Source organism: Mytilus edulis, chromosome 7 (genome assembly GCF_963676685.1).
Source record: "Mytilus edulis chromosome 7, xbMytEdul2.2, whole genome shotgun sequence".
In the NCBI taxonomy this organism is placed as follows: domain Eukaryota; kingdom Metazoa; phylum Mollusca; class Bivalvia; order Mytilida; family Mytilidae; genus Mytilus; species Mytilus edulis.
The window spans coordinates 50,481,331-50,504,842 of record NC_092350.1 but is presented as its reverse complement, the minus strand read 5'-3'; the positions used below and the strand labels follow the sequence as shown (position 1 = coordinate 50,504,842).

The 23,512-nt window shown below is 31.2% G+C and overlaps 1 protein-coding gene across 1 annotated transcript; it reads left to right on the top strand.

Annotated features, from left to right (window-relative positions):
- The first annotated feature begins 184 nt into the window (after positions 1–184).
- On the top strand, positions 185–16,380 carry LOC139481710 (transmembrane 7 superfamily member 3-like). The gene is made up of 10 exons (XM_071265179.1): positions 185–356; positions 5,783–6,073; positions 7,071–7,348; positions 7,911–8,088; positions 9,013–9,096; positions 9,876–9,956; positions 10,608–10,760; positions 12,570–12,667; positions 13,965–14,127; positions 14,813–16,380. Exons 1-10 carry the CDS (start codon positions 293–295, stop codon positions 15,055–15,057), a joined length of 1,635 nt encoding a protein of 544 aa, XP_071121280.1. The 5' UTR covers positions 185–292; the 3' UTR covers positions 15,058–16,380.
- The last annotated feature ends 7,132 nt before the right edge of the window (positions 16,381–23,512 follow it).

Below are 23,512 nucleotides of genomic sequence, written 5' to 3'. Positions count from 1 at the left end.
TTGGATGTGCTAAAAACAATCTACCTAATTCAGACTCACAACAAATATATCTCTTAATTTTGATTTTGTTCAACACTGTAGTTATTTATTCCCTTAATATCATAATTTTGATCATGTAAACGAAATATGAAAATTGTTTATGATTTTTTTTCAAAAATAAAATGTACGGGCTACTGAATTCATGTTTTAGGAAGTTGTTTTGATTTAGTGTTACAGTTAGCTCCCTTATTTGTAGACTAACTTCTCTTGTTCCAAGTAATTTTTAGATTTCAGGATGTGACACTTGATTACGATGCTAAAACACTCACCCTTTCTTATAGTCCTTATATTTCTGACAGTTATTAACACGTCATTCGGTAAGTGAAAGTAGAAGCACAGCCACTAAACAAGCCCCTGTGACGGGCTGTGTGATAATATGAAAAAATAAATAAAAACAATACCGTTATCAGAGACATATAATACCATGTATATAACAGTATTTTTTTTTTTCCATATATATATATCACTTAAATTCAAGCGACTGTGCTACAGTCGTTTGAATTTTAGTGATAAATAAACAAAAAAAAATAGAAAAAAGTCGCTAGATATATATTCTTCAAACGACTGTGAATGCAGGATACATTTGATTGATTGATTGTTAATTAAGTCCAGTGGCAAATATTTCATGCATGTTCAGGATGACTCTGACGAGAATACATTTGACTATGAAAAAAATAATTGTAAGGAGCTAAAAGTTCCATGAATACTACTGCAGTTTTTGATTGTCTACACTCATGACAATGATGACAGTAGTGGTTGGATAATGTTTAGTAGTGCAAATAATTATATATGACTCTTGAACTGTTGTCGGTGTTGAAAGCGTCAAAGCAAAATTTTAAAGTAGTCTTCCTAGATGTTGACGTCATAATTATTTGGACAAGTTGTTTAGTAGTGATACTTTCTGTAAGGTTTCAAAGCCAAAAAAATATAGTAATAATTAACAGTCTTCCAACACTGGCAACAGGGTTCAATTAACATCATAATTATTTGAACTAGTGCCAGTAGTGGTTCATACATGTCAACCTCCTGACGGGAGTACAATAATACTGTTTTCAGGGGTCTCCTCCCGTCCTCCTTGTCCTCCTGCTTAAGAGAACAAAATCCTGTGTGTGAAATATTTCATGAATGAAAATTTTCGGACGCCATATTTGATCATTTCTTACTACCATACGGGTGTAATTGACACCTGTGTTAAATCAAAGAGAAGATGTATAATTTTATGACTTCACTTAAAAGCTTGGGTGTCAAGCATACTGGTAATCAACGATGCTTACCTCTGGCTAACTGCTGTTGTGTAATAAAAACTTGTGTATTAAAATATTATTTTGTTACTTCCCTTTAATCTATCCTGTTTAAAGTTGTTTTGCTTTAAAATATGTAATTTGTTAAAAGACAAAAATGAATAATATTAAACACTTCTATTTGTAATTTAAATCAGTCAGGGGTACTACTTGCACACGTGTATTTTATTTACTTGAAGAAGTGAAAAAAAATATACACATATAAGTAAATAAATAATGTTTGAATAATCTCCCCTTAATTTTCTGAAAAATATTTTTCTCACAATCCCACAAACATGACAAAAATTCTCAAGTTTTGAGATGTAAAATCATGCTTTTAATGATTTTTCCCAGGTTTGCTCAATTTTTTTCATTAAAATTCAATGTTTCATCTGATTAATTAATCAAAGAAACTGATTTAGCAAAGATCTTGTATATTTGCGCAAGGCATTCAAAAATTGCTCCTTTTGGGCTTGTAAATGAGCAGTGTTATGAAGATACATGTAACAGACAAATGGGATTTTCATTGTCCATGAAATTACACTTAAAAATGATTAGTAAAGACATCTGTAAAGGGTACACAATTTAAAATTCTTTCAGAGCAAAGAAATCTTAAAAATTCAAGAAAAGAAGAAAGGATGATTTTTTTACTTATACAAGTAAAAAATTCTGAATGTCTAAGGGACATAACTCAGCCAATATTTTTTTTACCTATACAAGTAAATAAAATTCACTTGTATAAGTATCCTACAAATTAAATTATATAAATAAATTAATATAACTTCTCAAGTAATTAAAAATAACTTGTACAAGTAGTACCCCTGACTGGTCGTTAAACACTTCCATTTGTAATTAAATAAGAACGTACTGTAAAATCCTTGACAGTTTGACCTTTTACATGTCCTTCAAAGTAGTTTGTTTCAGTCTTTCTTAATTGTCTATACAGTTATATATGATAAGGAGATGGGGACATGAATACAAATCTATACACATCTACAATGTATAGAAAAGGTCACAGAGAAAATGGTGAACAATCATTTTATCAAAAACAAAAAACAAACCAAGAAACAGACTCTCTAATTCGTAAATATAACTCAACATGCAGACATCTTATACGTTCAGGTATTTCACATCCAAAATTTTATGGAAATATTCTTTATAAAGCACAAAAATGTCAGTATTCTCCTCAGAAACTAACAAAACCTTTAAATAGACTTATTAAAAGGGGATATAGTTACGATACTGTTGTCAGGTCATTAAAGATTGCATATTTTGGCTTTAACATTGATTCACTGATAGGGTCTTTGCATCGGAACTAAACACATTTACTTCTAAAAAAACAGTTGTTGGCATGACACGGGTTATGTTCTTCTCATATATTTTATGATAGTATGATACTAAACCCCTAACGGGAGGGATTGTACCTGATATTCATATGATGAAGACATAATCTTTCAATCAGTTTAATTGAGGTCTGGAGCTGGCATGTCAGTTAACTGCTAGTAGTCTGTTGTTATTTATGTATTATTGTCATTTTATTTATTTTCTTTTGTTACATCTTTTGACATCAGACTCGGACTTCTCTTGAACTGAATTTTAATGTGCGTATTGTTATTCTTTTACTTTTCTACATTGGCTAGAGGTATAGGGGGAGGGTTGAGATCTCATAAACATGTTTAACCCCGCCGCAATTTTGCGCCTGTCCCAAGTCAGGAGCCTCTGGCCTTTGTTAGTCTTGTATGATTTTAAATTTTAGTTTCTTGTGTATAATTCGGAGTTTAGTATGACGTCCATTATCACTGTACTATTATGCATATTTTAGGGGCCAGCTGAAGGACACCTACGGGTGCGGGAATTCTCGCTACATTGAAGACCCATTGGTTGCCTTCGGCTGTTGTTTGCTCTATGGTCGGGTGGTTGTCGCTTTGACATATTCACCATTTCCTTTCTCAATTTTATCTTCTCAATATATTTTTTTAATAATGTGATATATCATTCAAATAGAAAGGCAACAAGGGCATGAAGGGTACTATAAACTTATATCATGTATATCATTTTGATGGAAATTTGATGAAAAAAACAACTTTAAAAGGCAATTTCTACACCGAATGGTTACATTTACCACAAAATTTATGTCAATGAAAATCTCCTGATCAGAGTCCTAGACTCCTAATCTCCTGACCAAAATTTCCAAATTAATCTCCTGATCTGAGTTTCACAGTCCATCACATGTATGGTGGTTTAGTAGTTATGAAATTTGGCTACATTATTTTTCAAATAAATCTTTTTTTTAAAATCATATTTAAAAAAAAAAAAAGGCTTACAGCACGTAATCATTCAATTATATAATTTTTTAAGGGGGGGTGGGGGGTCTCTATTATCATCATTTATACACATGTAGGATAAAAAATGCCTTTTAAGTTGCTGTAAAGAAAATATTCTGGCAACATCTTCAGCAGGTTTGACATGTTACTGGTATAAAAAATCTTGCTTGGTTTGCTTGCATTGGTATAATGTCAATAAGAGTTGCAATATATACAATTTTTTTTTCATAAGATTATGGAAATGAAAGTCATCCTTTGATTAAACCATTCATCTTCAGCTTAATCATTGTCAATTGTTTCGTGTCACATAATTTTTTCAAAATGACCCATAGATGAGTTAGAAAAATAGTGGCTTTTATATGAACATCATGTATGTCATGGTGACATGTCAGAACAATATAAAAATGCTTGAGCTCCCCTCCCAGCAGCAAAGTAAATTTACATTTCACATGCTTGTCATTGAACATTATATAAATATTGTCGTTCTAAAGGGGACTCGCGGGTCTAAATCATTTTTTTTCTAATATATAGGATTTCGCTATATTTTTCTATAAATGAACTTTATCTTATACTTAAAAGAAAAATAAAATAAAAAATTGGGGTCACCGTTCATTTATGCTCACAATCTGCCTTCGAAAGAAGCATACATTTTTGTAAAGGTACTTTTTTCTTTTGAACTAATAGGAGAAATAGCTCTAGGTAATATCGAAATAAAGAAATAACCTAATTACAGAAATAAAATTAAATTTTACAATTATTTAGTTCATGTACAGCTTATTTGAAAACAATAATAAAAAATATAGGCCATCGATGTGATAAAAAAGATATTTCAATTTTAATGCCAAAAATGGCATTTTTGGACCAAAGCATGCAAAGGCAGATAATTTGGAGCTTTTTCAATGATATAAACATTTTAAAAGTCATCTTGGGGCAAACAGAATCGATTTTATTGGTTGATTTTTGTACCATTTCATTAATTATAACTAATAGTGTAATAAATAAAATTTGTAATGAAAAAACAAATGTTTAATTTTTTGCTGAAAATTTTGTACCCGTGAGCCTCAAGTAAATCCAAAAGTGATCTACACATGCTACATATATCAAGTTTTTTTTATTTGAATTATTATGAACGCACACAATTTTTCTAATCTTCCCATCAGCATGATCAGTGATTTAGATCAATTAATTGTAGAAAAAGACAATATTAGAAGAAGTACACATTTTTCTCAGAATTTTATTGGCTGAACGGAGTTATTTGTAAAAGTAGCTCTATTTGGTGTAATAATAATAAAAAACATTAAATGACTTTCTTTGTTTCAATCTGTGTTGTCTTTTTTATATTCATTTAAGGAATGACTGTTATATTTTTCTGTCTATAAAGAAATAACATAAAAAATTTGGTGCACACTGAATAACGCGCGTAGCGGGTTATTTAACAGTGTGCACCAAATTTTTTATGTTATTTCGAATAGACAGAAAAAAATATTACAGTCATTTCTTATAATTTAATTTTAAATTCCATTTAAACCGTAGAAAACCATGAAAAAACGTTGATGACGTCACAGTCACATGACTAAATTATGTCTATGGGCTGATAACAAAATAACGTCAGCCAATCAGAAGACGCGTTACATCCAAAATTAAATTATATGATAATGCTAATACATGTAGATATTTAGAATAAAGACTTATATACATTTTGGCATGTTATCACTTATCCGAAGTTTTTTTATGTTGTTTAAATGTATAACAATCGATCATGACAATAGTCATGATAGTTGATATAAAGAAAAATTATATTTAAAATAAAATTTATATAAGAAAAAATGTTGCACTAGTTAACATGATTAAAAAAAATAATGAAGTTTATTTTTTTTTATTTATTTCTGATAGCTTGAAACAGTAAGCATGGTAAGTAGGTTTTTGGGTCTTCTATAAAAAAAAAATGGAAGAAGGAGTGGCTAGATCTTAAGTGTCAGATATGTTTTGGCATACTCTGTGGATTCAGGACTATTTAATACAGAAAGTGTAAAAAATCACAAATAATCTTCATCATGATTCATTGTGATTATGGTGTTTTTTTTTAAATCTCTAGAACCACCTGTTGTGTACATATGTATCATTAGTATTTTTTTTCAGCACTGCAACCATGGGTGCCAGATATTGTTAACCTGGAACCTAACAAGCAGACAGTTTTATCACTGTCACAAGTTAGTGAAAATGCCAATTATGCTGTTTTCCAAGCTCACACTCAGTATAAAGAAGTCACTCTATCATTACATACAAATATCACCATGGAAACCTCAGAGACAGGAAGTAGTATTGGAATATTGGTGGTTATAAACGGACAAACATTTGTAAACGTTTATTTGACATCACGCCTAAATGTTACAATAAATGTCCTGGTTTTCATCAGTATTGCAGTTGATGGCAAGTATTTTTCATATATATCATGTATATCATGTAAAAACTATATATATTTAGATGAATTATATATAATGTACATATATATATACATATGTTTTAAGCAAGGGAGTCATATTTCACACCCTTATTCTAAAAAATGAAAACAGGTTCAAATTATCTACAGAACATCTTTTAAACAACTCGCAATTAATTAGGTCCTAAAAACATTCATGTGTATAAGTTTATTGGGAAAAATCAAGTTCTTGTTGTTGTAGATGGCATAAAAAAAATAGTTTCAAGCATTAGCAATGCTATTAAGGAAATAAAATGTTGCCTTTTTGTTTTGTTTTTTTTTAGTTTTTTTTTTTTTTTTATTAACAGCTGACATGTAAGCAATGTTAATGGCTATATGACAATGTATGATAAACACTTTGTAAATGAAATTATTAATTTTCATGATTTTATGCATCCACAGCACTTCTCTGGATTAATCTTCATCAGGAATGCTCCAACCTAAGTCAGAAATGCATAAATTATGTGTAGAAATATAACATCAAAAGGACTCAAAAGTTAGCTTAAATTTCTTTCAACAGGTTAATTATTATTTACTTGTAGTGTTTTTACATGGATGGCTATAGTTTATCCAATATCATCTATAGGGGCTTCGGTAGCTGAGTGGTCTAAATAAGTAGTTACAACTGTAATCCAATCTTAATTGACTAGGATTTTCAGTTTTCCTATTAATGTCATGGTTTCGTCCTGGCACAACGGCTTCCTCCACCAATAAAAACTGGTGGCCACAAATTAGCCTAAATGTGGTGCTAAAACATGTTATAAGTGGCGTTAAACACCAAAAATTAAAATCAACCAATATCATCTATAACTTAAATTATTCCTCCCTCAATTCATAGTAAAATTTCCCTAAACACTCAAGATGGTAAAAAAGTTATATACATTTTTATAAAGTATGAAAGATTTTATATATGTATAATTGGATGTTTCAATTTTTTTCTATTTTTAGCTTCAACTCCTGTGCCAGGAGGATGTAATTTAGAGTTCAACATGGAAAACGACCCAAATATTCACATGGCTTTTAGAAATGAAATAAGTGATGTCATGTTTCAGTGGGCTAAAAATTCAACCAAGGATTCAAGTTGTGAACAATCACCAGTTTTAAAACTATTATCTTATCAGCTGTATGTTTATTACATTGGTGACAGTGATTGGACAGAAGAAGCTTTTTTTAATGGCATGAAAAAGATGTTAACTCATAACTATGTTATGAAACATGGAACAAAGGTTTGTTTTAGACAGAGAGCACTTTAATTGCTGTACTTCATCTCAAAGTCACAGTGAGGCTTTTACCACAGAAAAAAAAACTCTCATCTCACTGCAAGTTTTAGAAGTCCCCAGGTGAGTGGCATGGGTTTGACAGGAATTATTTGCAAACTTAAATCACTCCACCACCACTGTGAATTGAAGAAAAAAGTTAAATATCAATCAAAATAAATCTGGCAAAGAAATCAAACATTAGAATACAGTTTTAAGTGAGTTATCCCCCTTTTTTGGGGGCATTAATTTGAAAATTAAAACAATGTTTTTAATATTGCAAAAACTGTGACAGGGTTCTATAAATCGCAATAATTTAAACTTGCATATTGAAATTTGAAAAATTGTGTCCTGCATTTTTATTTTATTTTAATCTCTGTCATGTCTGTCCTGTCTTTTTAATCATCCTTAATTATGCTTAAGCCCCTCGTTAAAATCAAATGGTAGTTAAATTTTTTTTTACTATTAAATTTTTAATTCTCTACTTCATTTAAATATAAATTAACAGACTCATTTCATTTTTTGTTTACAGCTGAAAGAAATAAAATACTCATCATCCAAAAAGCCGCTCTTTAAATTGCCATCTTACACAGGTCAGGGAACCATTTACAATGTCATTGTAACACATGGAAACCAGATAGCTTCTTATGTTCCCATGACAACATATTCATGTGATCTTAATAAACAAGATGAACAGTGTCACTATGCAAGTAAGTATAATGTAAATTCTTGAATGACAGAAAATAGAAATAAGAAAATGTGGTATCAGTGCACATGCATGCCAATGAGACAACTCTCCATCCAAGTCACAATGTGTAATTTCAAACAGGAAAACCAATAGTATAATCTATATAAAAAACGAGAAACAGGACACAATTATGAACCACATCATGCACATCAAGAAATGACAACCACTAAATAAACAACAGGCTCCTGACTCTGGCCATGTATGGTTTCTTTCTCATTCCTGTCACATTACGAAATACAAACAAGGATGAAAGGTTTCAATAAGACAGCATATGATGATTTTTATGCCCAAGCCGTAGTAGATGGGGCATAATGTTTCGTCTTTACATATAGGTACATCTGTCTGTCCGTACCTATGTCCCAAAATTGGTTTCCAATCTCTAACTTTAGTTTGCCTCAACCAAATGTTATGAGATTTATACACAATGCCTATAACCACAAAACACAGTTCAAGTTTGAATTTTGGTGGCGTCACTTTTACAATTCTATAGTTATGTCCCTTTACAAATGGAAAAATGATTAATTTTTTGTATACGTTTTCTAACTTAATGAGTTTGTCTCAACTAAATATTATGAAATGTATATATAATGCTTATTACTACAAAACTCTTAAGTGCAAATTTTGTAGTGTTACTTTTACAGTTCTTGAGTTATGTCCCTTAATAACTTTATATGTTAGCCGGGGCATTATCTGTACTGTGTCCCTATCAGTGTTCCAGCTAGGATTTAAAAATAGAGGGGCATGTTCTTAAAAAAGGGCACTTTAGTGCTTTTTCACTGAAAAAAATCAAATACTTACAATTATCACATAACATGCATAATGACAGCTGATAGGCTATGGAAACATTCCACATTTATTTTTATTATGATTATTTTTTCTTTTTCAGCCACAACCAGTAAAGTATTGATTAGTGTAGCTGGAGTACTTGGGTTGTTTCTATGTGTTTTGGGACACAGATATTTCCAAACAGGTAATTTTAGATATATACTCAATCATAACTCTAAATTTAACCACTTTCTGATCCTCAAATTGAAATTCTTCCATAATTAAAATTCATGGATTTTATTTTTTCTAAAAAAAAATGTTCTAGATTGATGGCAATTACAAAGTACACATTTTAATCGTTGCACATGTGTAATCAGAAGTGATAACCCTTTTCAACCAGAGATTGTGTGTTAAACAGCTGAATGGTCACAAAAGGTGTTTATTGTACCATGAACATGTCGCTTAAAGAAAAAGGTTACATAAAAAACAGCTACAAAATTAATGTACAAGTTTAGAAGTGTACAATCAGTTATAAAGAAATAAGAAATACATGTAGCTAGCCCTAAATGAAATTATTTTTGTATGTATAATAATTATGAGGATATACAATGGTCACTTCATATTGAATTGTTAATCATCACCTGAAGTTTGACTTTCAATGATCTAATATAATTTTCATTAGAATTAAAAGGTTAAAACATACAGTTTGGGTTTTAAAAGATTAAATAGACAGAATCCTATCTGAAGTTGCATCTTTAGTTTATAGCGCCTTTGCTGAGATTGATTATATTTTTCAATGACTTACTAAAAACAATTGGTAACGTACTATGACAAATTTATCAGATTTTATAATTTTCTTGTAAAAGTTTTATCATATATGAAGTCCCATAATGAAAACTGAGCCCCCATGCTACCCCTCTGATATCTTATAATACTAATCCATAATCTTGAATGTTTGTCATCAGTTATTATTTTCTATTTTAGGACATTTTCTAATGGCCTTCTGTGGATTTTGTGTCATCTTCTACCTAGTGCTGAATATCTCCACATTACAGTCATTCACTGGTAAAATTTTATAATTTACGGTTGTTCCATTAAAATCATACATTGTACCCAGGAAAGGCACTTTAAAGATGCAGCCACAACCAATAGAGGCAAATTAAAATTTCACTTATATTTTAGCTATGCAACATAGATGACAGCCACCCATAGTAAAGATTTTAAAGTGCCTTCCATGGGTCCCAAGTATGTTTTTATTGAACAGCACTTAACAACAATACATGTATATGTATGGATGCATACCCTTTATTGTTATTTGCCAGCAATAATTGACATCACATATAAATATATTTGAATTATTGTTTATTGTTCAAATTTGTTGACTATGTCATATTGATTATGCCAAATTGACATCACAAATCACATGTTTGCACTAAAGTTAACAAAGTGTATCATTTTGATATTTTTTTCAATAATTTTGTGAATTAAGGATTAACAAAGTGTTACCATTGCATTTTTGCAATGTGAGAGGTAAGATTAAACCTCTAATTATAAATACCATAAACTTTTCTGAAATTTTACAAGATGCTTGATTACACAATTGAAATAATACAATGCTCAGATGTATTTTCAAACTATTGACAACTTTTTTTGGTATAAAATAACTGATTATAAAAGATTTATATTAATACAATATATACATAAAATTCTTTTCAGTTATACTTGTTCTGTCATGTATATTGGCAACAGTAGCTGGTGTCCTGTGGTTAATGCTATGGTGGTGCATTGGAGTACCAGTCCTGTCTGTCCTGGTTCCTGGTTTTACAGCTGGTTACCTGTTTGCATGTGTACTTTTCTACACTGATTTTGGTAAAAATAATGAATAAATCTAGAAAGGAGTATGTTCGATAAGGTCCTAAAATGGCCCCCTTTTTCAGTTGAATTTCAATTTATTGACCAATATCACGATAAATTATAGCTAATATATTGACTAGATAGGATATAAGCCATTCTGTTGAAAATTTTACGTTTCTGCGTTTCAGTATGACGTCATAAGTTGTACTTATATTGATTTTTCACGAAAAAATCAATGAAAATTGGTAAATTTCCAAAGATTATTTGACAGGAAACATAGAGCGCATACGTCGACAACAAAGATCTTTTAAAACAATGTTTGTGAAGACATTTAGCATGTCTTATTTGAATATTAAGCTTGTCGAAGCCTGCGCTCTATGTATCCTGGTCCTTTATTTGGTTGAAATCCAGCTGATTTTGTCAAATTTCACCAAAATCCCTTATCTTGACCTTTTTGGGATGTAAAAATCAACGTGTTAGAATTAAACTTTGACAAAAACAGCTCTGTTTAACTTTCTAACATGTCTTTAAGGCAACTTAAAACAATTATTGTCTTGTAACCATGAACTTTATAATTGGGGCCAAATATGGCACTTACCGAACTTACTCCTTTATTTAAGATTGAACAGGTAAAGTATTTAGTGATTGCAAAAGTTCATGAACCATTTCCAGGAGCATGCTTAAAGGAACTGTATTGATTGATGTGTTTCCACTTAACACTTTTATTGCTGATAATTTTTCGATTGAGTTTTGATGGAAACTATTAAAAATTATTTCCATGTGGATATCATCATGTGATCATACTCAGCAACATTTCATAGGGACATTTTTTTGGAAATTAGAATACTTAAGTATATGGGATTGAAATCCTAGGGTATTTAAAATTTGGAAGCTGGAAGTTTCAATGTGTGACTTGCAACAATCTTGTCAGTTGGTAGATATTATGAAAAAGTAAATGTATCAATCATATTGCATCCATTTGAACAGTCACATTTATGACGTTGTTTAATAATAATAAAAAGGAACCCTAAAAAACAACATTTTGAATAGCCTAAAACGTCAGATCAAAAAGCTGTCAAATTGAAATGTACCAGAATTACCATTTCCTGCAATAGTGTTTTTGATGTAAAGGTTTAGGGTTAATTTTTATGAATAAATACAATTCCTAGAAAAAATATGCATAAGCTAACATTAGTATTTTTGTTGGTGTGAATTTCTTCCACAAATGGTATTCACCATACATCCATGTTAGGCTAAGGTATATATGAGTAGATGCAGACAGTTCTCTGACAAGCAAAAAATCCCTAACTGTAAAAATATAAGGGCAAACACTACAAGCATGGGGTCACATTCTCGTGCATCCACACAGCACGAGTTACAAACCCTGCAGTAAATACATGGTTTGAAAATTAGAGGCTGTTTCTCGTCTACAATCTCATTTAATGTGCTTTATAATAATAATGTCTTTCGAGTCACTTTCAAGCACCATATTTTTGAGCAAATAAAATGTCTTTTATTTTAAATATCAACAAAGATTATCTTTTTTTTACAATTTTTTTTTAATCTTACTGAATGATTATTTCCTTTCTCAGGACAGTTGAAAAATTATCGCTAGAAACTAAAGGCACACATCAATTAAATTAACAAGGGAGTCATAGGTAAAATAGCAATAAACAGATTATCATTGGTCATTTCAACTCATTGCTTTTTCTCACTTTCACCATACTTGTTCAAGCCAGAACATCAATTTTGTAGAGATGACCAAAGGTAATTTATAATACGTAAGAAATAAAAAAATAAAATGACCATATTAATTTATTTTAGGTAATTTGCTGTATTGGACAACAAGATATAATTATGGCATGTCATTCACTGTTGGAGTGCTGATATTACCAGTTCTAATTTTATATTGGACCAGAGTGGTATGTTATTGTACATGTGACGTCATAGAGCGTGATCAAATATTTAACAAAAAAATCATGGCTTTTAGGTCTATATAACAATTGATGGTGGATTTCATCCTCTTTAAAAATTAAATGAATTGAATTGAATCTGAGTCCAATATGGTGTTTAGAAGATGACCAAATGTCCATAAATAAAACTGTCAACAATTATTTGTTATTTTAGACTGAGATGGATACAAGTGATCAGGCAAAACATTTAAAACAGCTCATTTTAAATACAAAATACAAAATATGCTTTTTAATTTATAAGTGTAATTTTTCAAATTAATTCTGAAAAACTAGTAGAATACATGCATCATGATTAATTATAAACAAAAATCTCTCCACAAGAGTTCAAATGACATGTAAGATGACTATTTTTGGTCACCCTACAGATAATCCAAAAGAGAAAACTAATGATAGCCTGATATATGTTCAACATAATGAACGAAAAACATATATGATAATCACTTTACAGCAACAAACATCAACCATTGATTTACAGGCTCCAGACTTGGGACAGGCACATATATAAACAATGTGGCAAGGATTATCTAGTTCTAGTTTGTTGGCTCTCAACCCTCAAAAAAGGGTTGGTGCCAACAAAAACCGTCTTCTCTGAATCTCGTGGATTAATAAGAACCAACCAATTATCCTTTGGGGTATCTAGTTTAATAATGTTATTGATGACTCAGTTGCCAACCAAAATGGCCACCAATGATTCAAATATAAAATAGAGGTTTATTCTGAGAAGTCACTTATATCTTGAAAATCTGTGTAGAAAATGGAAAATCTGACAGGAGCAAAGTTTTTTAAAATGTAAAGAACTCTTTCATACCCTGTTTAGGATAGAATTGTCAATCACTGTCATAACAAATAACATATTAAATACAGGTTTTCCACTTTTGTGACTATGGTGTTGTTGACCATATTATACCTCCATGTTTGTCTGAAGATTCTTTTCAGAGTTATGAGACTTTCATTGTGACAATAACACCTTGTTCATGTTGTTAGTCCAACTTCTTTTCGACCATTTCACAGAAAGCTCTTATACTGTACAGTTGTTATCCACCATTTTTATTGAACAGAAATTATACCATCTGCATCCTTTGGTTTGACCATTTAATGAGAGTAATGGGACTTTAACAGTATTTTGACTATTGCATGTATCACAATGACACATTGTGACACACTTTTTAATTCCTCATTTATAAAGCACAGTTGACGTGTTGCTATGGTGTTTCAATCATGTTCATATTTTGTATTCTATTTTCAGTTGAATATTTTGTGCTGTGCCTTCATTGGAAGTTTTCTGATTACTCTAACAATAGATGTGTGGATAGAAGCTGGCCTGAAATTTATTATTGTCAACACATTTAGACATGCCTACATAGATGGTTACTTGGATGTCATAGTTACAGGGCCTTTTGAAATTAAAGGTTAATATATTGATGTGATTAGCTTAATACTGCAATCTTCTTGATTGTTTTAATTAGTACACGGAGAAAATATATAACTAACCAAGTATACGGAGGAGATATAGCTTAGTGGTCATGGTGATGAGTCATTTATAATATAGAGGCAATGAAAAAATACCTGTTCAAACAGTCTGATCGTTAAACCATCTATATTTTCATCAATGAAAATGCAAAATATATAAATACACAACCACACCAAGTCAGAATGGGGATGTTAAATCTAATGCAAGATTTTGGACACTTTTTTAACAGATAAGTGTCTACTTTAAACGATTCCATAAGTTTATATTCAAATGATAAAATTGTTAAGATTTCAGATATTTGGCTTGACTTGATAGTGCCAGCTCCGGATACATTTGCATTGTATTGTCAAAAACAGCTTATATTATATAACAGAGGCTGTTGTCTGCTCTATGGTCGGGTTGTTGTCGCTTTGACAAATTCCCCATTTCCTTTCTCAATTTAACTTTCAAATAGATAGCTGAAAGTTGACATTCTAACAATTTTGTAAAACTGCTATATTTTTGGTGCCAAAAAGGGGTGGTACTGGGCCTACTCCTTTAAAAAAACTTTGATTTCCATTTTAATTTTGCTATATTGGTATGATTGATAAACATATTCATGTAGAATTTTGTTTATCCTTTAGATATTATCCTTTCTTGTGTGTGGACAGTATTGTTTGTCACTGGATCAGGATTACAATTTTACAGAGAACGAGGCAAACCAGAATTCCCATCCTGTCCTAGAAAGTTACGCAGATTACGTCGTCCGCAGGCACCAAATAACTCAGACCAAGATCACATAGACAGTGATGAACGTTCACCTTTATTGAGAAATGTTGCTGAACCTTATTATTCAACCAGAGATAGAGATCAGTCAGAACCAACCTGAAGTTGATATCGATTTTTACCAAGTGTGAATTGATGATGTACATGTACTTATGGAAAACAATGGAAAACAAAGGTTTTGAAGAATAACAAAAAGACTGTTGTAAACTATTTAATTCTTCTATGTCTGTTGAATGTCTTCCTTTATTTATAAAATGATAATATATTTAATATATATCTTGATATACAAATGTAATAACTAATTTTTGTGCAATGTTTGTTTTAAAATATCATAATCCTGGTATACTTATTAATATGCTTATATTTATGTATTTATATATATTATGTACCCATGTTTTCATGTTTATTTTTTTTTTATCTTGCTTCTCTTCAATACCGTTAGAAGGGCTTTTCAATGATGCATATGCATTTCGTAAGCTAATGTACTTTACTTTCATGTATATATGATATACAGTATTTATGTTTTGACTGTCAAGAAAATTGTCTGTGGAATGGTGCTTGTAAAGTACAATATTGTTATTCTATATATAGATAATCTATTATTTGACTTATATATGGTTATAAGTGACATAACATTTCAAATGTTAACTGGAATCAGATTTTTGTTGTTGCCTTGTTGTGTAAACATGCTTGGAATCAGAGTGTGATTCAACATTTCAAAATCTGCAAGTAGTGATAGTTTCTGTCATTTCTTTCATCTTTTGGCCATAATTATTTTATTAACCTTGGAACTTCCACTAAAAAATAAATTAAAAAAAACATCCTGCAGAAGAGTTTTTTAAAAATTGTTCTTAAAGATATTGGCTTATAATATATTTACTGTTTACAGTTAAACCTTATTCTGTTAAAATATTGAAAACTATTTAAGAATTCAATTATTTTGTTAGTTTTGGTTAAAAGTAAAGATTTATAATAATTTGTCAAAAATACAACTTTTGAATCTTGGGTCTTTCAATAAAGATAGGATAAATGTACTTATTTTGGGCATTCTAATTGTTCCTATTCATTAGTCAATACTAATAATTAATTGATAACTGTTATTGGACGATAATCTAAAACAAAGGGACATAACTACACGTTTCATTTCAACATTTTATTGAAAATATTCTTAATCTTCCAAACAATACATTCATTCAAATCTTTATCACATGAATGTCTGTGTTGTCACACACTGATTATTTTTTATAAAGAGTGATTTGGCTTGAAATGGGTCTGTCCCTCCAAAAGTGGAAACAAAAATTAATAAAAATCTTTTAACATACACAACTTTTTTTCATAGAAATATTGATTCAGAGTTTATATTTCATTAGTGATATATGTATATATACAACATTACGTTTTAAAATAAAAAAAAAATGTTTTGGCAGAGATGTTGCTTTAATATAAATAAGATGTGGTATGAGTGCCAATGAGACAACTCTCTGTCCATGTCACAAAGTTTAAAAACTTAAACAATTGTAGGTCAACTTTTCCTTTTGACTGTACTTTTATGTTGAATATGTCTTTGGTGACAGTTCAATATGTTTTGATTATCTTTGGGGACTCTGTGTTGTGATTATCTGACTTTTTTTACTGTTTAGAGCGTTTTAATTCTATTTTGTGACAGGAGTCATTACTTATACTGCATGGATGACGTTAAACATTAATCTTCATTCAAGACTGTACGCTTCACAGAGAGTCAAATAGTGAAGCTGACCTTAAGGACTCTTTTAAAAAAATTAGAAGTACCTGCTATGTATAAGTTGCCTGAACTACAAAAGAAACTTGTTCAAAATTCATTTTATCTCATGTAAAAGTAAGAATGCCTTATCTTTCCATAGAGTGAACTTGTTACTTACTTTGATGAAAGAACTAGTGATTTGTTTTGTAATAGTGCCTATGAAATGATGGAATTAGTTATTTTTCGGGTTATATTTATCTTTGGATGTTTTGGATACATTACATGCTTTTGATGGTCTGGCCTTTCAATTCAATTGCCAACTATGATTTTGACGACGATACATTACACAACCACACAATCTTATCCAACAGAAATGGTCTTATTTAATTGAATGATCCTTTTAGGACTACTACTGTGATGAAAAAAGGAAACGTGCTAGATATACTCAGTCTTATTGAAACTGTAATGAGACGTTTTTTAGCTGTAAATCTACATCTTGGCAACATCTATGTTAGTTTTGGCAATAAAGTCTACTGACAGGTGGCAGGTATTCATATTGGTGCCAATTGCGACCATTTATTATCAGACTTTTTCATATTGTTATGAATCATAGTTTATGGCCAAAGCAAATATCTGTCTGAATTACATTAAATTGATTAAAATTTAAAAACGCCGTTACCTTGATGATATTTTGCTTTTAATTTTTATACTAGTAGTTAAATATATATTATGTTTACTGCAGAAACTTACCAACAGGACCTTACTTTGAATAAATCTTATACAGACAGCAATACTTGTCCTTTTCTAGATTTGTATTTTTCAGTTTCACACAGCAAACTATATACAATCATAGTAGATTTTTCGTTCCTGATTGTTAATTTTCCCTTTTTCAACAACGATGGTCTCTTTGAATTCGTTGAATGTGCATTAATTAATGTTTAAGTCTAGGAGACCATGATTTATTTATTAATTGCAATAGACTTTAAACTAGCTTTCATCAACTGCGAGTACTCTTTATTTTGGTACTTTCGGTATGTTATGTTAATGTTAGTTGTTTTTGTGTCTTGTACTGATCATTTGAGTAATGTCAATGAACCTATTTCATATTACAGACTTTTGACTCCGGGTTTCTACAACTATTCGACAGGTTACCTTCTCTGTGATATTGAAATCCTGGTACTCTGTCAATTACGAGCAGCCACAAGAAGTACAAACAAATATATGATCGGTGTAATTTATGGGGAAATTTACTGATTTCTGATGATTAATTCATGTATACAAAGCATTTAAGGATGTACTTAGGTGAGGTAAGGTGAAAATTAATAAATTAAGAAGTTAAAATTGATACTATAAGCTGGTAGAGCATCAATTAAGGATAAAAATAAGCTAAAAATATTGATAGGTCATGGACCTCCTTTACGAGATATTTGAGATTTAGAATATGGCGGGAAAAGGTTGACTCGGACTTTTACCTTATATTTGCATTGATATTATTAGGTCTCAAAACAAAAGAAAGAAAATTAAGAATCTTCTAAAATTTTGTCAATTGACCTTTCATGAGCTATTAAGTCTAATATGAAAAAATAAATGGGTGTTATGGGGCAAAATATTTTACATTGTATTGTATGGAAAAACACCAAGGAGTCCGAACATTTGACACAAATTCCAAAACCTCACCTAAGTACATCCTTAAACAGACTTTCCCTCAAAATTGTACCGACTACAATTTTGAATTTGCGTACTTTACTTTGCTCTTGCTTGACATATTACAAGGATGTCCTACCACAGGGAAGGTAACTAGTAGAAAAAATATAAGTTCTGGAGAACAAAGACAGTTATATGAACATGGACTATTATTACTGATTTTAACACTTTGTTCTGAGCTTGTCCTGTTACACCACTGTCCCATATTAGCGGAAGGGCTGGTAACTCACAGATATGTTTTTCCCTGTTATATCCTGTATGTCCCTGTCCTAAGTCAGAGGCCATAACTTCACGACTTTCGTTTGTTTCATGTCTGTCAGATTTGCTTTTGTCGATGTTTCAGAAATCTCTACATAGGGATAGTGATACTGTGACAGCGGTGGCGGCGACAGTGCATGCTAGCTAATTACTCAAAAGCCTTTATTTTATACGTTTTTGAAGGTGAAAGACCTGGTTGCTTCATACTTTGTATATCGGTGCCTTATTTTATAAATTTTCCGTCTGTCATATGTCCATTGTTATTGACCTAATTTTCATGGTTCAGTTACTACTAAGAAAAAAAGTTAAGATTTTTTTGTAGTGTTAAATTATCGCTCATTATGATAACTAAATTAAGTCACTTTTAAAGATATTCATGATAAGTAATTGATCTATTATAACGGTTGTATGCAATGATTGTAAGGTGTATATGTCCAACTGACAGTTGTCATCTGACCTTGACCTCATTTTCATGTTCCTGTGCTTTAAGTTTAGTTTTTGTATTTTTGCATTTTTAGCTCACCTGTCCCGAAGGGACAAGTGAGCTTATGCCATCACTTGGCGTCCGTCGTCGTCCGTCGTCTGTCGTCGTAAACTATTTCAAGAATCTTCTCCTCTGAAACTACTGGGCCAAATACTTTCAAACTTTAACTGAATGTTCCTTAGGGTATCTTATTTATAAATTGTATCCGAAGTTTTGATCTATCAACAAACATGGTCGCCATTGCTAAAAATAGAACATAGGGGTCAAATGCAGTTTTTGGCTTATAACTCAAAAACCAAAGCATTTAGAGCAAATCTGACAGGGGTAATATTGTTTATCAGGTCAAGATCTATCTGCCCTGAAATTTTCAGATGAATCAGACAACCTGTTGTTGGGTTGCTGCCCCTGAATTGGTAATTTTAAGGAAATTTTGCTGTTTTTGGTTATTATCTTGAATATTATTATAGATAGAGATAAACTGTAAACAGCAATAATGTTCAGCAAAGTAAGATTTACAAATAAGTCAACATGACGGAAATGGTCAGTTGGCCCCTTTAGGAGTTATTGCCCTTTATAGTCAATTTTTAACCATTTTTCGTAAATCTTAGTAATCTTTTACAAAAATCTTCTCCTCTGAAACTACTGGGCCAAATACTTCCAAACTTTAACTGAATGTTCCTTAGGGTATCTAGTTTGTAAATTGTATCCGAAGTTATGATCTATCAACAAACATGGTCGCCATTGCTAAAAATAGAACATAGGGGTCAAATGCAGTTTTTGGCTTATAACTCAAAAACCAAAGCATTTAGAGCAAATCTGACTTGGGTAATATTGTTTATCAGGTCAAGATCTATCTGCCCTGAAATTTTCAGATGAATCAGACAACCTGTTGTTGGGTTGCTGCCCCTGAATTGATAATTTTAAGGAAATTTTGCTGTTTTTGTTTATTATCTTGAATATAATTATAGATAGAAATAAACTGTAAACAGCAATAATGTTCAGCAAAGTAAGATCTTCAATTAAGTCAAATTGACCAAAATTGTCAATTGACCACTTAAGGAGTTATTGCCCTTTAAAGACTTTTTTCACAATTTGTTCATCATGTTGACTTACTTTAAAAAATCTTCTCCTTTGAAACTGCTGTATCAATTTCAGCCAAACTTAGGCTAAATGAGTTTCAGAGTATCTAGTATAAATTTTATATTTTATTTCCTTGTATGTCAAGAAACATAGCTCCTATGGCTAAAATAGTACATAGGAGAAAATGATTATTTTTTTTGGCTTTTGAAGAAAATAGGACGATCCAAAAAACATTTAAATAAATTGAAAAGCCAAAATAATCATTGATGAGAGATTTAACCAAAAGAATTAAGGTGAGCGATTCAGGCTCTTGAGAGCCTCTTGTTTTCTAATACTATACATTATAGGCCAACTGTATTTTGTTTGTATGGAAATATTTTACGATGAACATGTCAGTCTTGTAGGTTGTATTTGACTTTGATCTCATTTTCACGGTACATTGCTCAGTGTTTAGTTTTGTGATTTGGTCTTGGTTTAAAAAAAATATAATGTGTATTAGGTCAAATATGTTGGTGTATATGTCTGTCTGGCATGTATCATTTTACCTTGATCTTGAACTCATTTTAATTGGTAAATGTGGAAGTTTCACGATTAAGTTTGTTTCTTAAATACTATAAGCAACCAGTTTATTAGATACGTGCAGTAAAACTTAATATTTAGGACTATCCACAATCACAATAATTTTCAGTGACATCAATGTGTGCATTTTTGTTTGTACATAGTTTTGTGATAAACTAGGCTGTTAGCTAGCGCGTATGAATGGTTTCACCTTTTTTTTGTTTTTTACGTCAGAGCCTTTTACAGCCGATTACATGGCTTTCTCTTAGTTGACTGTTGCCTTTCCTTGCTTACATCCGTTTAATGTGAATGTCTAATTGACAATCATATCACGTTTCCTTTTTTATGTTTGAAGCATGATTCATAGTAAGTTTAATTAGAAAAATCCTAATTTGGCAATTCTTTTAAAGACAAAATGTCTGTCAACTAATCTACATTGACTGCTATTTATGACAATATGCAGCGCTTAAAACTTCACGGTATGAATAGAACAACGTAACATATCAACACTATACCAATGTTGGTTATATGTTGTAGGATATGTCTTATTCAGACTACTAGTATTTACTATAGGACGTTTGTCATTTCTTTCTTTGTTCATTCTTTTAAGGGGATTATTGAATGGCTTAAGTCTAGATACAATTCATTTAGGAATTTTCTCTGGTTGATAGTTGTCTCATTAGTTATCACACCACATCTTCGTGTGTTTCTATTGGAAGCATAATTCATGATTGATTTAAAATAAATTAATAAGTAAGCAATGAATGTGAGATTTAAATTTGATAGATGCTCTTTGGAAAGTTTGCTATAGCTTGCTATTGCTACTTTCCTTAGGCGTCGGCCTCAACTTCCGGTGAGACAGACTATCGCAATGTTCTGCTTCAAGATAATGTAGTACAGTATACTAGTGTTCGACTTTTATTCTTGGATATTTTGAGTTGCTACTCTTTTGAAAAGATTACAGCTTTAATAAAAAAAAAAAAAAAGGAATGAATGTTCAACGACAATTCAGATGAATTTAACTTCATTTTGAAAATAAGTATCACAAACACTACTTTGCGGATCGGCCATTGGCTGAAGAAAAAATCAAAAGAAATCTACGCCAGACAGCGTTTCATTCATGAATATTTCATGAATGAACATTTTCCCGCACTATTTTTTACTATGTACGATATTTACAACTGTTTATTATTGAATAGGTAAAAGCCCGAGTGTATCATAAGAGTCCGGTATGCGAGAAGAAGTTGATATTTGACCAAATTGTCGGATAATTGACAAGTGATAATGGTTTGATTTATTTAAACAATACACAGGTGATAGAATATAAAATAATCAATAAATATATGGCTTATGTCTCACGCCAAGGATGAGTAAAGGTAAATACCGGCTTTAATAGAAAAGTGCATTGTTTTTGTCAAACTAACATCGATCTGAAAGTTTTAATGTCAAAAATCATTTGAAAACTTTTAATTCCGTTATTTAAGTACTAGCTGTTTCACATTCCAATGTGGATATAACAGCATGCCCAAGTGGATAAAAAAACTGACAACAGAAAAACATTGTCTAATGACAATTAGTATCATAGCATCCGTATAATTTAAAAGCAACCGAGTCATCATCTACTTCTTAGAATATTATAGTTCAGTGTATCAAGACCGAGATCAAGCTAAAGACAATTGCTGTAGAAATTATTAAAATGATTTAATAACATTTGTCCATGTACTAGCAAACTGACTTTCTTAGTGCTTAACAATGCAGTTGTGGATCCAAAACTTTTTATCCTCACACTTTATTCCTGGGGCAGTATGATTCTTTAAGATTGACCTATAATTAACAATGTGTCGTCCTAACACAGATTTTGCCATATACACGGGTCATAATCACAGGATTGACACTACTAAATTCAATCATTGTCAAATTGTTCCCTATTGTAGTATTTATATCCCACGCAACGAAGTTGCGGAGGGTATAATGTTTTTGACCCGTCCGTCCGTCAGTCCTGTTTCTTGTCATCGCAACTTCTCTCAAACCACACAACAGAATTTCACGAAACCTTTTCAGATAATAAGGACATACTATGTAGTTGTGCATATCGACGGGAAATTGCGATTCATTTTTTTTTCTAGGAGTTACGCCCCTTTGAACTCATTTACTTTAATGTACTACTGCAACAGTTTGTCATCGCAACTCCTCTCAAACCACACAATAGAATTTCACGAAACCTTTTCAGATAATAAGGGCATACTATGTAGTTGTGCATATCGACGGGAAATTGCGATTCAATTTTTTTTCTAGGAGTTACGCCCCTTTGAACTTATTTACTTTAATGTACTACTGCAACAGTTTGTTATCGCAACTCCTCTCAAACCACACAACAGAATTTCACGAAACCTTTTCAGATAATAAGGACATACTATGTAGTTGTGCATATCGACGGGAAATTGCGATTCAATTTTTTTTCTAGGAGTTACGCCCCTTTGAACTTATTTACTTTAATGTACTACTGCAACAGTTTGTTATCGCAACTCCTCTCAAACCACACAACAGAATTTCACGAAACCTTTTCAGATAATAAGGACATACTATGAAGTTGTGCATATTGACGGGAAATTGCGATTCAATTTTTTTTCTAGGAGTTACGCCCCTTTGAACTTATTTACTTTAATGTACTACTGCAACAGTTTGTCATCGCAACTCCTCTCAGACCACGCAACAGAATTTCACGAAACCTTTTCAGATAATAAGGACATACTA

Coding starts and splice junctions, on each gene's coding strand:
- LOC139481710 (XM_071265179.1), top strand. CDS start 293: ATGCTAAAACACTCACCCTTTCTTATAGTCCTTATATTTCTGACAGTT. Junction 9,097..9,875: donor ACACAGATATTTCCAAACAG/GTAATTTTAGAT, acceptor TTTCTATTTTAG/GACATTTTCTAATGGCCTTC. Junction 14,128..14,812: donor AGGGCCTTTTGAAATTAAAG/GTTAATATATTG, acceptor TTTATCCTTTAG/ATATTATCCTTTCTTGTGTG.